Source organism: Trichoderma atroviride, chromosome 4 (genome assembly GCF_020647795.1).
Source record: "Trichoderma atroviride chromosome 4, complete sequence".
In the NCBI taxonomy this organism is placed as follows: Eukaryota; Fungi; Ascomycota; class Sordariomycetes; order Hypocreales; family Hypocreaceae; genus Trichoderma; species Trichoderma atroviride.
In genome coordinates, this window is record NC_089403.1 from 530,056 (window position 1) to 543,051 (window position 12,996).

At 48.0% G+C, this 12,996-nt stretch overlaps 6 protein-coding genes across 6 annotated transcripts; 2 read left to right on the forward strand and 4 right to left on the reverse strand.

The window, feature by feature from the left end:
- Window positions 1–327: 327 nt before the first annotated feature.
- On the reverse strand, window positions 328–1,358 carry TrAtP1_007399 (uncharacterized protein; the record flags this gene model as incomplete). Its single annotated transcript, XM_014093025.2, has 4 exons — window positions 328–413; window positions 663–675; window positions 736–1,206; window positions 1,290–1,358. 4 exons carry the CDS (start codon window positions 1,356–1,358, stop codon window positions 328–330), a joined length of 639 nt encoding a protein of 212 aa, XP_013948500.2.
- Window positions 1,359–2,344: 986 nt separating this feature from the next.
- Window positions 2,345–3,501, forward strand: TrAtP1_007400 (uncharacterized protein; the record flags this gene model as incomplete). Its single annotated transcript, XM_014093026.2, has 3 exons — window positions 2,345–2,450; window positions 2,518–2,639; window positions 2,731–3,501. 3 exons carry the CDS (start codon window positions 2,345–2,347, stop codon window positions 3,499–3,501), a joined length of 999 nt encoding a protein of 332 aa, XP_013948501.2.
- Window positions 3,502–3,876: 375 nt separating this feature from the next.
- On the reverse strand, window positions 3,877–5,493 carry TrAtP1_007401 (uncharacterized protein; the record flags this gene model as incomplete). The annotated part of the gene is made up of 1 exon (XM_066113509.1): window positions 3,877–5,493. The coding sequence occupies one exon, from the start codon at window positions 5,491–5,493 to the stop codon at window positions 3,877–3,879; it is 1,617 nt and encodes a 538-aa protein (XP_065969595.1).
- A 1,708-nt stretch (window positions 5,494–7,201) lies between these two features.
- TrAtP1_007402 (uncharacterized protein) lies at window positions 7,202–9,416 on the forward strand. The gene is made up of 2 exons (XM_066113510.1): window positions 7,202–7,575; window positions 7,630–9,416. Exons 1-2 carry the CDS (start codon window positions 7,480–7,482, stop codon window positions 9,352–9,354), a joined length of 1,821 nt encoding a protein of 606 aa, XP_065969596.1. The 5' UTR covers window positions 7,202–7,479; the 3' UTR covers window positions 9,355–9,416.
- A 180-nt stretch (window positions 9,417–9,596) lies between these two features.
- TrAtP1_007403 (uncharacterized protein) lies at window positions 9,597–10,760 on the reverse strand (the record flags this gene model as incomplete). The annotated part of the gene is made up of 1 exon (XM_014093029.2): window positions 9,597–10,760. The coding sequence occupies one exon, from the start codon at window positions 10,758–10,760 to the stop codon at window positions 9,597–9,599; it is 1,164 nt and encodes a 387-aa protein (XP_013948504.1).
- A 395-nt stretch (window positions 10,761–11,155) lies between these two features.
- On the reverse strand, window positions 11,156–12,958 carry TrAtP1_007404 (uncharacterized protein; the record flags this gene model as incomplete). Its single annotated transcript, XM_066113511.1, has 3 exons — window positions 11,156–11,785; window positions 11,838–12,171; window positions 12,285–12,958. The coding sequence occupies 3 exons, from the start codon at window positions 12,956–12,958 to the stop codon at window positions 11,156–11,158; spliced, it is 1,638 nt and encodes a 545-aa protein (XP_065969597.1).
- Between the last annotated feature and the right edge of the window lie 38 nt (window positions 12,959–12,996).

Here is a 12,996-nt window from a genome sequence, read left to right on the forward strand (position 1 = left end):
CCCCTTGCGAGCGAGGTTTGACCTGATGTGCTTTCTATGATTTATAAGGCCGATGTTTGATAGAATATGTATACCGAGAGCGTCAATCTACAATTCCAAATATATATGCTTAAATAAGCCGCAAAAGACGGGCGTTGTAAAGGGCTATACTACTTGGCCACATGTTCAATAATCGGATTAGTTAAGTGCAACTTCCATATACAGGAAGCCAGCGGATATTCCGTGGCTTCATTGTTTGGAAATGGACGAAGAATTTTTGGACTATCAAGGTAAGGCGAAGCTAGCAAATATTACCTTGAGCACTTCAACGACAAGGGCGATCATACCCTAGTTGACGAGGATTGCAACATCACTGCCATTATCGACTGGGAATTTGCTGTTGCTGAGGTCAAAGAGCTGACTTTCCGCACGTCCTGTATGATGTGGTCTGTCAGCGACTTCTTTAATGGGACAACCGATCTAATATCATGACTCTAACATATCTACAATTGTCAGGATCAAATTAATAGCCACATCAACACCCTCTATAATATCTTTTTCAGAGCTCTTGGCCGGTACGTGCATGAACATTACTCTCTTCTCCAAGCCTCTTCTCCAAAGCTCAGCTAATGATGAGTATAAGATATACTCGCATGAAAATCGCCCAGCGTCGGTTGACGCACGAATGAGAGTGTTCTGGGGAATGTAAATATATACAGCTGGAATGTCTTTGTGCAATGGGAGCATTATACATACCGGCATGCGCGTCTTGACCTCGGTTGTGACAACTTCCACGTCGATATCAGGCTTAAGAATAGTTGGGCAAGAGGTGAACTGCTCCTCAACCGAATCCCCTGTCGCATTCTTGATGATTGCGGGGAGCTGGTTGTCCAGGTCCCTTCTTAGGTACCCATCTCTGTTTGCAAGCTTTTCAAATGAGTAGCCCGGAAAGCTGCGCATCTGACCAAGGTGAATAACAAAATTGACTTTCAAGGCATCAGCATCATCGTACTCGATATCAGCGGCTGCTGCCGACATGGACCACGCTGCCGATTTTGGGTTCCAGATATCTTGCACTGCTTGGGAGACAGAGTCATATGTTACATGAATCTCTGGGTATTTGAGTATGTAAACCTTCTTAGCAGGGTTCTTTCGAGTTGTGATGATTGGCGGCAACGCAGCAAGGACCATATTGGACGCGTTGAAATCATGGGTCTCGGCGTAAAGCTACGTACGGACACGTTAGAGTTGGTATAGGCAAGCATACATGGGAAGTCGTTCTTCAATGGCCGGGAGTAAATACTGCTTACCCCAAATGCCGTCACACCGACAATAATGCCCTCATCTTTTGTCGTTGGCCAAACAGATCGGTTGTCCATCGTGTAGTTTATCACACTGATGATGATAGAAGTGGTTGATTATAGGTTGTAGCGTCCAAGTGAGATTCTTTCGTTTACGGCTGCTCCGATAATTGCAGAGCAGGAGGACTGTGCTACCATGTACCATGTACCATGTACAGTACATGTACATTGCTGGACCAACGTCGCTTCTAGTGTGACCCCAGGGGTGTGCTGCACAGTTAATGCCTGAAACACACACAGACACAGCCCCTTGTACATGCATGGCTGCATTCCAAATATGCTGCGGCGAGTGGGTGTGGAGGATGCGTCAAAGACTAGCTAATCAGGCTCTGTCCGAGCATCGCTTTCTCAAGCCGGGCAACAGGTCATATATACCACAATAATCAGAAGCGCGCGAGATGTGCCATGTCACATCTCCAGAGCAAGGATATGAGGTGCAGCACCCGAGCCGGTGGCAGTATAACACAGTAATATTTGCTATAACAATGCACGTTAGAATGCCCGTTGGTATTACCATGTCCAGTTGATCAGTATGGTTGGACGCCCAAATAGGAAATTTAACTTACTTCTATTAAAGATAAGTAGGGTTTAATAAATAAAAAAGGTATGAAACAAAAATATATTTACCATAAAGATATAAGTCTTTATATTTGAAGTATTTTTATTAATATTATATTCTAATTAAACAAAATCTTTATTACTATGAACCTGTTATAGTAGGGATAAAAGTGGTGTAAAAAATTACCAACAGAGCCCTTTTTATCTGTGTTCCTAGAGTTCTATTGTTATAGGCAGACTATTGCTATAGCTGGGGAGTGCAGTTCTGTCCATGCGCAGAACCCCAATGCGACAGATGGTAAAAGTCAACTATTTGCCTTTACTCGCCCTTCTCTAGCATTGAGTTCTAGTTATACCTTGCCAACGAGCTCGCAGCCCAGTGCCTGGAAATCGGTAGTGCATCAGGGACTCGTAGCTACTAGTCCTTTCAATCGTCCTAGAGAAAGATGCCGTCACAGCTGCATGACTTGATCGCCAATGGCGGTTTTTGCAAGCCAGCTAGTTTCTCCCACGTGGAGGGATCTTTCCCGCTCGACGAAGCCCTCGAGCAAGGTAATCTGCCACAATATGATACAAACGGTTGCCTAGACTGTGAAATCGCGCTGATTATAACTGACAGCTCTGCCAAAGTCGTTTACTCTGTTATCTGCGACGCCGTTTGCCAAGTCTGACTTCTCCATTACCGGCCGTCTCGACGGTAGAATATTGCCAGACAGCTCTCCAAAGAGCTACTTTGTCAAGGTAAATAAGCATACTGCCTCTTGTAGCTGGAGAAGAATGCCCAAGGCCCTTCCCAAGGCCCTTCCTGACATTTGCTGACATTTCTTTACAGTGTGCTAGCGGTGACGAGGGCAGGATGATGCTGGAAGGCGAACACGCATCCCTCCGTGCTATAGAAGCTGCATCCCCGGGCTTGGTTCCAGGCGTCGTCGGCTTTGGAGAATTCAAGAGCAGACCGTTGGGCCATAGCATCTACTTTCCTGTCGAGGACTTCCTCGAGCTCCGCAAGCCTTCAGTGCCCGATCCTGACGAGTTCGCCGCCCGCATTGTGGGCATGCACCTCGGCGGAAAGTCCCCAGAAGGCAAGTTTGGCTTTCCTATTCCCACATGCGACGGCCCTCTTCCCCATCCGGTAGCGTGGCAAGAGAGCTGGTCGGCATTTTACGCAACCCTCCTTCGCAGCCGTGTCCGTTTGGATGCCGAAGCATGCGGGTCTTGGCCGGAGCTGGAGCGGGCAGCGGAGCAGATTGTATCCAAGGTCGTGCCGAGACTGCTCGGATCGTTGACCTGGCGCGGCAAACCGATCCAGCCGAGTCTGATTCATGGCGATCTATGGGATGCCAACGTCGGCACGCTCCAGACAGGAGAGACTATCATTTACGACGCAGGCTCATACTATGCTCACAATGAGATGGAGCTTGGGATATGGAGGGTAATCTATGCTGAAACCCTGGGCGCGAGCGCTTATAAAGAGGCGTATTTACGGTTATGCCCACCTGCTGAGCCAGCGAATGAATGGGATGATCGCAACAGGTTATACAGCCTCAAATGCAATCTAAACTGGTCAGCTACAGATCCGGGTATCATAACAAGGACCATGTGAGTACATATACATACCAATCGCAGGTTTCGCTACTAAATACTGGCCCTAACTAGAGCATACAATGATATGTGTTATCTTTGCGAAAAATATGCCCCCTTGGATGGGATAGCAAAGTATGATCCTAGCAAGGATCCGACGGTTAACCCTATCGCACAATGAAAGGGTTATAAATAGCCATGATGAATAAGAATCTCCAGGCTTTCTTCTTTTGCAACACATATTTTCTGAGATATTCTTTCCTCTTGTGTGTGGTGTCCCTGAGTAATGCTTTGGCCTTGCTAGATTTATGTGTATAGTAACGGTGCCTTCTAAACATGTTGTTCAAGATAATCTTCTACTACTTATCTCGCGTCTATCCCTGTAGTAAAAATGGCTTTACTGTTCATTTCGTATGAACCTTTCTGGCTCTTCTAGGGATGGGTCGTGCCACCATGTAAGATATGTGCTTCCCGGGCCAAAATTGATCTTAAAATACTCGGCATTGTTCAAACTCCTCATGAGAAAGCGTCCTCGTCGAGCAAACTCATTCCTTGTTACCAGCCAAGTGAATACATCGTGATGACAATGCGTCAATGGGTATATCTCGGACTGGAGGCCTTGAAATGCGAGTTTAAGGGCAGGTTCGCTGCCACTGTCGAGGAAGATCTCGATCATCATAGTTCCGGCCTCGTTAGAATATCTACCAGTATACTCGGACAGATTTCGTGGCACAGGCCCTGGGATCCGATCTTTCTCAAGTTCGGTCAAGACATTGGGATACCAGCTGAGGGTGGCTTTCGCTGTCTCTTCTGACAAAGCGACGTAGTCGTTCCTATCAGCCACACCGAGATAGGCCTCTAGGTATAGCTGACCAAGCCAGTCTGCAGTGTCGTTGAGCGCCAGAGAATTTGTGAGTACGATAACTACGCCTTTGGTAGAAGGAACGAGGTTGACAGCTGCCAAGTTCCCTGGCATCATGCCTTGGTGATAGAGGATCAGCTCAGATGGATGACCACGCGCGACTTCCGGGACTGGTTTGGGCTTCAGGAGATCAGGATTGAGACCTATAGCACCCATAGGCCCTGGAGTTTGGACTCGAGCCCACCCAAGGGCATAGGAAGTCTCGCGGCGAGAGATCGGATTCATACTTATCTGGGGCGAGAAGAGAAACGGAACCTGCTTCAAGGGAGAGCCTGGGGTGGATGTAGTGTGGTTCTCGAATTGATGTTCGCCGGACTCGATGAATGCTGTGTAGAGTTTGACCAGATCTCTGATGCAACTGCGCATTGCTGATCCCGGCCCCCCAACAGTATCACCTCCTGATAGCATCGGGACAACTTCCACCACTGAAGCGTCGTCCAGTGCTTCATAAGTTTTGGCTACATCATCATCCGCTTGGCTGAAAGAATGCCGGGTTCCAGTTCTTGACATGCAAAGCGGTTGAAATATTCGGGAGTGCAAGATTTGGTCCCAAGGCTCCCCAGTGACCTGCTCTAGCACATGTGAGGCGATTTCGTATCCTAGGTTGTTGTATAGATAGCCGTTTCGAAACGGCTTTACTTGCTTCAGGTCGTTGATCAAGTTCATGCTGTTTTCCTTGGAGATGAGCACGTTGTTCATGCTGCCCAGCCAATATAAAGAGCTTTGCATCCCAGCTCGATGGGAGAGGCAATCCACAGCTGTCATATGGTTGCGTAAGATGTCGCTTTTCGTGCTAAAACCGGGAAGAATATCCTTGATTGGAGTGTCCCATCCAAGCTTTCCGTCTTCGACGCAGATGGCCATGGCGGCAGAAACAACAGCCTTGGTCAAAGACGCACAGGGGAAGATGGTCGCGTCAGTTACCGGCAGCTTGAGCTCTTGGTCACGGTAACCGATGTATTCGCTGTGGATGTGCTTGCCATTGTGAATTATGGCAATCGCTGCTCCCGGCGTGCCTGCAATCTGCATGAGTCGCTTCGCAGTCGGCAAGACACTCTCGACTCTGGCTTTCACGATATCAGAAGGCTCCATGTTGTATGCTGCGCTCGGTGGACTTTGAAATAAATCTTGTCGATTTCCAGGTAGGGGTTTCAACGTGAGATGTCCGAATATGAAATTGGCAGGGGAAAGCCAAGGGGGGATTTAAGTATTATTTGAAAGACACATCTATGGGCAGCTTCACTGAATGAATGGCTCTCAGAACGCCTTCCAAAAAGCCCACAGCAGGGCAATCTCTCGAAACAAAGGGGTGCTCCTGGATGTCACAACCAACAGCATCCGATCTCGGTCCCGATGGTACACCCCGCTACGTGTCTATATCAACTACTTATCGAAAGACCTCTCTTCTTCTTTTTTAACGCGCCGGTGGATTGCAGATAAAGGTACCCGTCCAACAAGCATTGACCTAACATATCTCAGGATGCCCTCATGCGGCCTCTAACCTAGACAGCGACAAGCAGTTGCCTGTACGTTAAAGTATAGAAGTTAGGGCCTTTGTTTTCTCTTAAATTGTAGCTAGTTGCCTCTTCATTAATAAATAACCCATTTAAAAAACAAACTTACACTTTATCCCTTATAGGGCGGTTGGAACTCGCTTGATGACTTCCTTCATGGTACTAGCGGGGCTATGGGCATTCACGGGTTCGCGGTGGGCTTCATCCGAGACCTTATTGTCGTCATTACAGCTGGTGGCTTAGACAACACATCCGAGAACGAGTGCCATGAGATGGCAAAGCAGCCAAGGTACCTTTCCAGCTGTACCAATTTAGAAAGGCTGGCTATCGAATTTACTGGAAGAGGGGCAGTTGTGAAAGACTTAGTGAGCTGGTTTAGAATTCGGCTTTGCCAACTGCGGAATCAACATTTAAGAATTGGGCAAATGCCGGGGGCAGAGGTTGACAGCTTTGCTATATTAGCTATAGAGAACTGAGGAGAAATTGATATGGTATTATTGGCCATTGGAAAAATAGGATGGTCCATCATTTCTTTCATTGCTCTACTAGGCAAAGAATTAATCTTAGTTTTAGCAACCAATTCAAGGGAATAAACTGCCTGGGAGATCAACCACGCCGGAACAAAACAAACAGCTAAACTACAATATGTAGTTACATAGGTAGACTTTCACAATAATATAGCCCAATCATGCAACAAGTCAACATAATGCCAGACACTGTCGCCAAAGATCTCTTGCACAAAGGGAACACTGCCTCGGTGACGGTTGGCAGGATCCTTGAGAAACTGGTTTCCAGATGGCAGCACCCCATGGCTTCAATATGACCGAGTCGTCAGTCACATTTGCCGTGTAACCCATCAGGATTCGTAGGAAATGGTAAATCGCCCTCTTTCGCGTAAAACAACCGGGCGATGGATGTGGAAATTTCTGGCTTGGCAGTCCCCGCTATAAGAGCTAAAACGGGTGGAACAAAACATCAAGGGCAGAATCGCTCTATATGCCACAAACGACCATGAAAAGTTTTGCCGCATTCAATAGACATTTACTTGCGACGTGAACTATTAAAATTGTGTCTTGGCATGTAACTGTGTGCCATCTCAATTACCAAGAGCATATCCCTGTGTAGCTATAATGACTTTTTATAGACTCACACCTAATGCGGCTGACTTTTCGTTCCTGGATTAAAGGAGGATCTGCAATCTGCGGCTGAAAAGCTGAACCAGCCCGGCGCTATCGATTTGATAGCTTCAGCGCCTAAGATACAGCTAGACACCAATCTGGAAACGCCCTTTTCGATATTGAAGCCATAATATGTTGTGTAACTTTTTTCTTCTCTTCTTTTTTCTCCTCTCCTTTTCTTCTTGTTTGACTTTTGATAGGCGTTTTACGCTGAGATCGCTTTAGTCAGAGGTAACTGCCAGCATTAGCTGGGTGTGATGACGGTGCTTCTCTACACTCTTTTCACGTTTGTCACTCTTTTGAACGGTATTTTTACGATTCACTCTTTTATGATTTGATTAAGCTTAAATTCGCCCGCGCTCTTTTATTTCTCACACTCGTTAATAATGTTGAATTTATTATTGTTCCGAGGCCGGCGTCCTGCGACGTTGGTCGGAATCGCCTTCATCCTTAGTACTTTCTTGTTGATAGTGATAACGCCTGTAAGTCGTCTGTGAAGCCGGTACGCCCTGTATATCAACTCATTCCGTGAGAAGCACAATATCGGACAGCCTGGTTCAGAGACCATCAAGCAGCCATGGACAACAAGTCGCATTCTTCAGTCGCCATTGAACCAGAACCAGAATCAGAACGGTACAACGGCGAATGTCTCTCTTACTGCGGATAGAAAGATACATATTCTGCTCCCAGCCACAAAGAGCAATGTCAACTTCTGCAAGACGCTCCTCACCATGACGATTCTCGGCTATCCTAGCCCTACAATTATTGCTTGGGAAGACAAGGACAAAGCCAAAGGCCTATTAGGAGGCGGTTCGCATTTTGCAAAGATTACGCGGACGTTGGACTATATCAATGACCCCGTGCGCCGCAGTCATCCTGGATTTGATGATGAGCTTGTTTTCATGCTTGACGCCTACGATATCTGGTTCCAGCTACCGTTGAATATGCTTTTATCTCGTTACGACGCCATTATCGAGGAAGAAAATGCCCGTGTAGCCCACCGCATGGGACGGGCCTACAACAACGAAGGCATCAACTCCAAAATAGTCTTTGGTGCAGGAAAACGGTGTGCGCCCAACTTGCTCAACTCTGTCTCCTGCTATCCCGTACCTGAATCACCGCTCCCGAATGACATTTACGGAGGCAACACGGACACCCTCATCGGAATCAATGGATGGGCCAGTTTCCGCACTCGTTATCTCAACTCGGGATACACGATTGGTCCAGTTGGTGAGATGCGTCGCGTTCTAGAGCGAGCGCTGGAGAAGTTGAAGGAGTGCCAGAACCGAAAAGATGCGTCGTTTGATGACGAGTCAGGAGCTTCCGATTTCTGCTATCATGGTAGCGATCAGAGCATCTTTGTTGAGATGTTTGGCGAGCAGGAGTATTACAGAGAGGTTATGCGACGACATCACCGAACCGGAATGGACGACATGCTCGACAAAGTCGTTCCAGGACGAGCTGGATCGAAGCCTCCTCCAACTGACGTTCAACAAGCCCCTATTATTGACCGTCTGGAGCCAGGGTTTACTCACCAAAAGTACAACAAGACGCATCTCCCTGACAAGCCTTTCGAATTCGGCATCGCCCTAGACTATTGGTCTCTGCTCGGCCACCAGACTTCGAATGCTCTCACTGACGCAAGATACATTCGTCACAGCCGCCTTTTGAAGCCACAGATTGGCAAACAGGGCAAATTTGAATGCGTGCCCAAAACCGACAGGCTGCCTCTCCCACTGGATTTGCCTGGAAGTCAGCAACTGCCATGGCTCGCGGGGTCTTATCCCAATGAATGGGAGACCATGCCACTCTACACAGAAATTTGCATCGGCACCGTTCCTGTGATGATACACCACAACTCTGTGGAAAAGTATCACCGAGAGGAGCAGTGGAACCAGACCTGGTGGCATGGCAGATCGAGGATGCTGCTGGAGGAAAGACGCAAAGAGGGCGCGCCTCAGCTCCATGAGGGTATTCCTACCGATAAAGGGAGCGTTGTCTTATGGGAAGACCTGTGCCCCAAGAAGATGGAGAAGGAGTTGTTTAGAGAGCCCGAGCCTAAGAAAGTTGAGGCTTTACAAACCGAGTCGAAGATAACTGATGCTACAAAACCTGGAGCTGTACAGCCCGAGATTAAGGTACCCGAGCCTATAAAACCCGAGCCTATCATATCTGAGGTTGTACAGCCAGAGGCCATCAAACATGAGGGTATAAAGCCTGAGGATACGGCACCCGAGGCCAAAGCCCTCGAGGTCAAGTAAAAGGATTGGTATCTGGTATAGAATTAATTGCACAAGAGGCGCATTTATGCGGACATGATGATATTTGTAGTTTCAAGACATTCATTGTATAATATTTAGGGACAGCATAGCTAGGCAGGGATATAATGCAATCATCATACCATTGAACCTTGATAATCCTCCATACAACTCTTTTATAACCCAAAACGCCATGTATGAATACGCACACAGATATTGCGCCATTACAATGTGATATCTCGCCTCTATTTCCTTCCCTTGCCTCTGCTTCCCCGTCCAATATCCAACAGCCTCGCCTTCTTGTGGAATCTGTCTCCCATCTGGTGTCCACTCCCTCTCGGGCCATCCTCCGTCTCGGCTCCACGTTTCCGGCTCTTCTCCAGCATGGCTCTCACGCCAGAGCCAGCACCGCCCTCCTTTCGCTTCGTCAGGCGATCAATGCGATCAATGCCCTCGCCGAGGTTATGCCACTCCTCGCCACCAAACTGCATCCGACCGCTTCGGTTAGCCTGCTTCGCCTTCTTGGCACGGTCCTTCTTGCTCTCTTGAGGCAGACGAGTAAAATTTGCTTCTTCGTACTCGGTTCGCTCGGCCTCGTCTCTGCGTTCTTGAGTCGTCTTCATTCTGCGGCCGCCTTGGACGATGGTTGTACCGATGCTAGGCTCGGCAATGGGTGCGGATGAGAGCTCGGAAGCAACGAACTCCTCCATGGTGTGTGAGCGCATGGGGCGACGAGCGGCCTTTTCGCGGGTCTCTGTCGTTTCCATGACTTGGCGCTCGCGACGAGGCGGGCGGTATACGCCGGCAGGGGCGCCGTCATCTTCGCCGCGTTTGGCGGGACGGATGGCGACATCGTCAATGAGAGAGCCCATGTTGGGGGCGGCAGAGACGGCTCCTTTCTTGGTCTGTGGCTTGGAGTGGCCGGTCTCTTCGGCTTCGGAGTCGTCTTCATCCTCGTCGTCTTCCTCAGAGTCGGAGCCTGATTCATCTGTGCTGGAGCCGGTCTTGGCGCTATCCTTGATCTCCTTCATCTTGTCTCGCCGCTGCGCATCTTCCGCCGTTCGTAGGAATCTGTCAATGGAGAATCGCAGCTTCTCTTCCAGCGGTCGGGCTCCCTTTTCGAGATAGAGGCGCAGCTCGACAAGTTTCGATCGCACCACTTCGTCTAAATCTTCGTCCTTCTCTTTCGATTCGCCCTTTCCGTCAGACTTTGCATTTCGTAACTTGACGAGTATCAGGAAGACGAGGTTCTGGAGATATGAGAGCAGCAGCTCGTTCTTGACGTCGAGGAGCGAGATTCCATCTTTGGGGTGCTCAATTGTCGAGATTTTGGATGTTCCTTCTTGCGCGAGGGACAGCGACTGCGTTAGTGAGGCCAATAAGGCGGGTAATGTTGTTGCGGCGGCCATGATGTGGTGGAAGCTGATACTGGTGCACAGCAAAAGCAACTTTTAGGCTGGTGGTAAAATTTGGATGTTGAGAAATCGATATCGATTGAACTTTTTAGCGGGGCATGTGGCGCATCCTTGCTGTTCCTGCGCCTTGCTGAATCGGGGCTAGTGCATTCTGCATGCTACCCTGCATTTGATGGGGATGAAGCTGGGATTCTGTTGAAGGAACAAGACAGAACATTTCCATCATGCCTGGGTACAAATCATCCAATTGCTTTTGAGTTGATGCAGTCTTCGGCATGCATCATAGGTACTCATTAGAATATACAGCCACCTAACGTTGATATTGGATCAAGTGCCACTTCCTCCCAGTTTCTGCAGATATAAATAATTCTTGAAAGCATCATCCATAATCAGGTGCTCAAGACATTCCGAATCGTTGCGTCAATAAAGTCTAGACTTTTGCCAAACAAGCAATCCGCATAGAGACTTAAATCAATAAAATAATATCCATCCCTTACCGTCTGTCCCCGCTCTTTCTCTGCTATCTGTCTCAGTAGCGCCTGCATCTTCTGTCGATTCTTCAGCGCGCTGGCTTTGTCTGGCAAGTATATTCTCGAATATAGCAGAAGAAATCCTGCAATCCCAGCCGCTATGGGTGTCGCGTATGACGTGCCAGACTTGTATTTAACAAAATTAGGGTTCGAAGTCTCATCTGATAAATACACAGGCCATGCCGACTCAACAGCTTCACCAACTGTCGCCAAGTTAATGTCGTGGTCCATGGCCGTGGGACTTAATGCCGATCTATTACCATTCGTATCAGTCGAATGTATGGCAATAACATGCTGGTCGCGAGCTGGGTACGCGTGCCCCAGCTTGCCTCCGCTATTCGAGGCTGCGGCAAATAGTAACACGCGATTTGCATGAGCATGTGCGAGGGCGGCTTCCAGTTCGTGATAGTCGGCCGTATTGCAAGTAGGAAAGCCAAATGACATGGAGATGATGTCGACTTCCCAGGTAGAAACCGCATGATTAATGGCCTATGTCAAGACTGTTAGAGTGTGATCAACTCATGGCGACTCAATGACTTACCTTGGCGATAATACCAGCGCTGGACGGCTCGCTTTCAGCTATTTTTGCAATGTAAAGCTGAGCGTCAGGAGCATAGTCGAGAATCAAGCTCGCCGCAAACGTGCCGTGACCATTGCGGTCAGTGATTACATGTGGCTTGTTACTGTTCGGGCTAAGCCAGTTGTATTTGCCTTTGATGTTATCAACACGCGCTTCAAAATCCGGATGCGATAAGTCGACACCCGTATCGAGAATTGCAATCTTCACAGATGATACTGCATTGAGCGAGCTGGGTTTGATGAATTTCTCGTAAACATCCTGATAGATACGTTTCCAATTCCGATAGTTCAAGCGTCTGCAATATAGCTCATGTTAGTAAATGAGTTTGTTAAACGTAATGTCATAAATAATAACCCTAATCTGGTCTATGCCAGACACAGGTAACGCGTAATACCTCTCTCTACTTACGCTTCATCGGTATGAGCTTCGGAAGGCATTTCATCGTCAAAAAAACGAGAGGCTTGATATCTGATACTTCCGACGTCTTTCAGTATTTTTTGTGATGCATCGTACGTTGGTGGAGGGGTCCCATTGACATAAAGGTTCCATTGGGGCGATCCAAGGTGTCGATGTGATGATCCAGTTGAAGAAACCTGTTGAGAATGGCCAAGTGGTGTAATTTTTATTTCCTGAGCAGCATGAGTTTGTACATAACCATTCAAGTGGTCAGATGAAGTCATAGCTGTCTCTTGATGACCCCAAAGCTGCACATCTTGGTCCCAGTTTGGGAAATTGAGTCCCTGAGCGATTCTGTCAAGTTCATCAATAGGCATTGAGGTAAAAGCCTGACCCAACTCAGTTTCCAAAGGCAAGACAATTTCTTGATAAATTCTCAAGGTCAGTGCTTCATTATCCAATTTGTTTCCACTCTCATCTTCCCAGGCCGCGGGATCCAAGCACTTATCCACGGCACAGTGAAACTGGTAGTTTTCAGGAATCTCTTGCCTACATGCTTTGAACACTAGTTCGACATCGACACATCTCCGCGTGGAAACAGAAGATTCCGCGTCTGACGCGATGTCGTAACCGTATCGCTTAGCCAGCACATTGAAAGGAACGGCAAAATAAATTTCCATGAGCATAACTGCTAACGTAACCAGAAATGGGCAGTGATGCATTA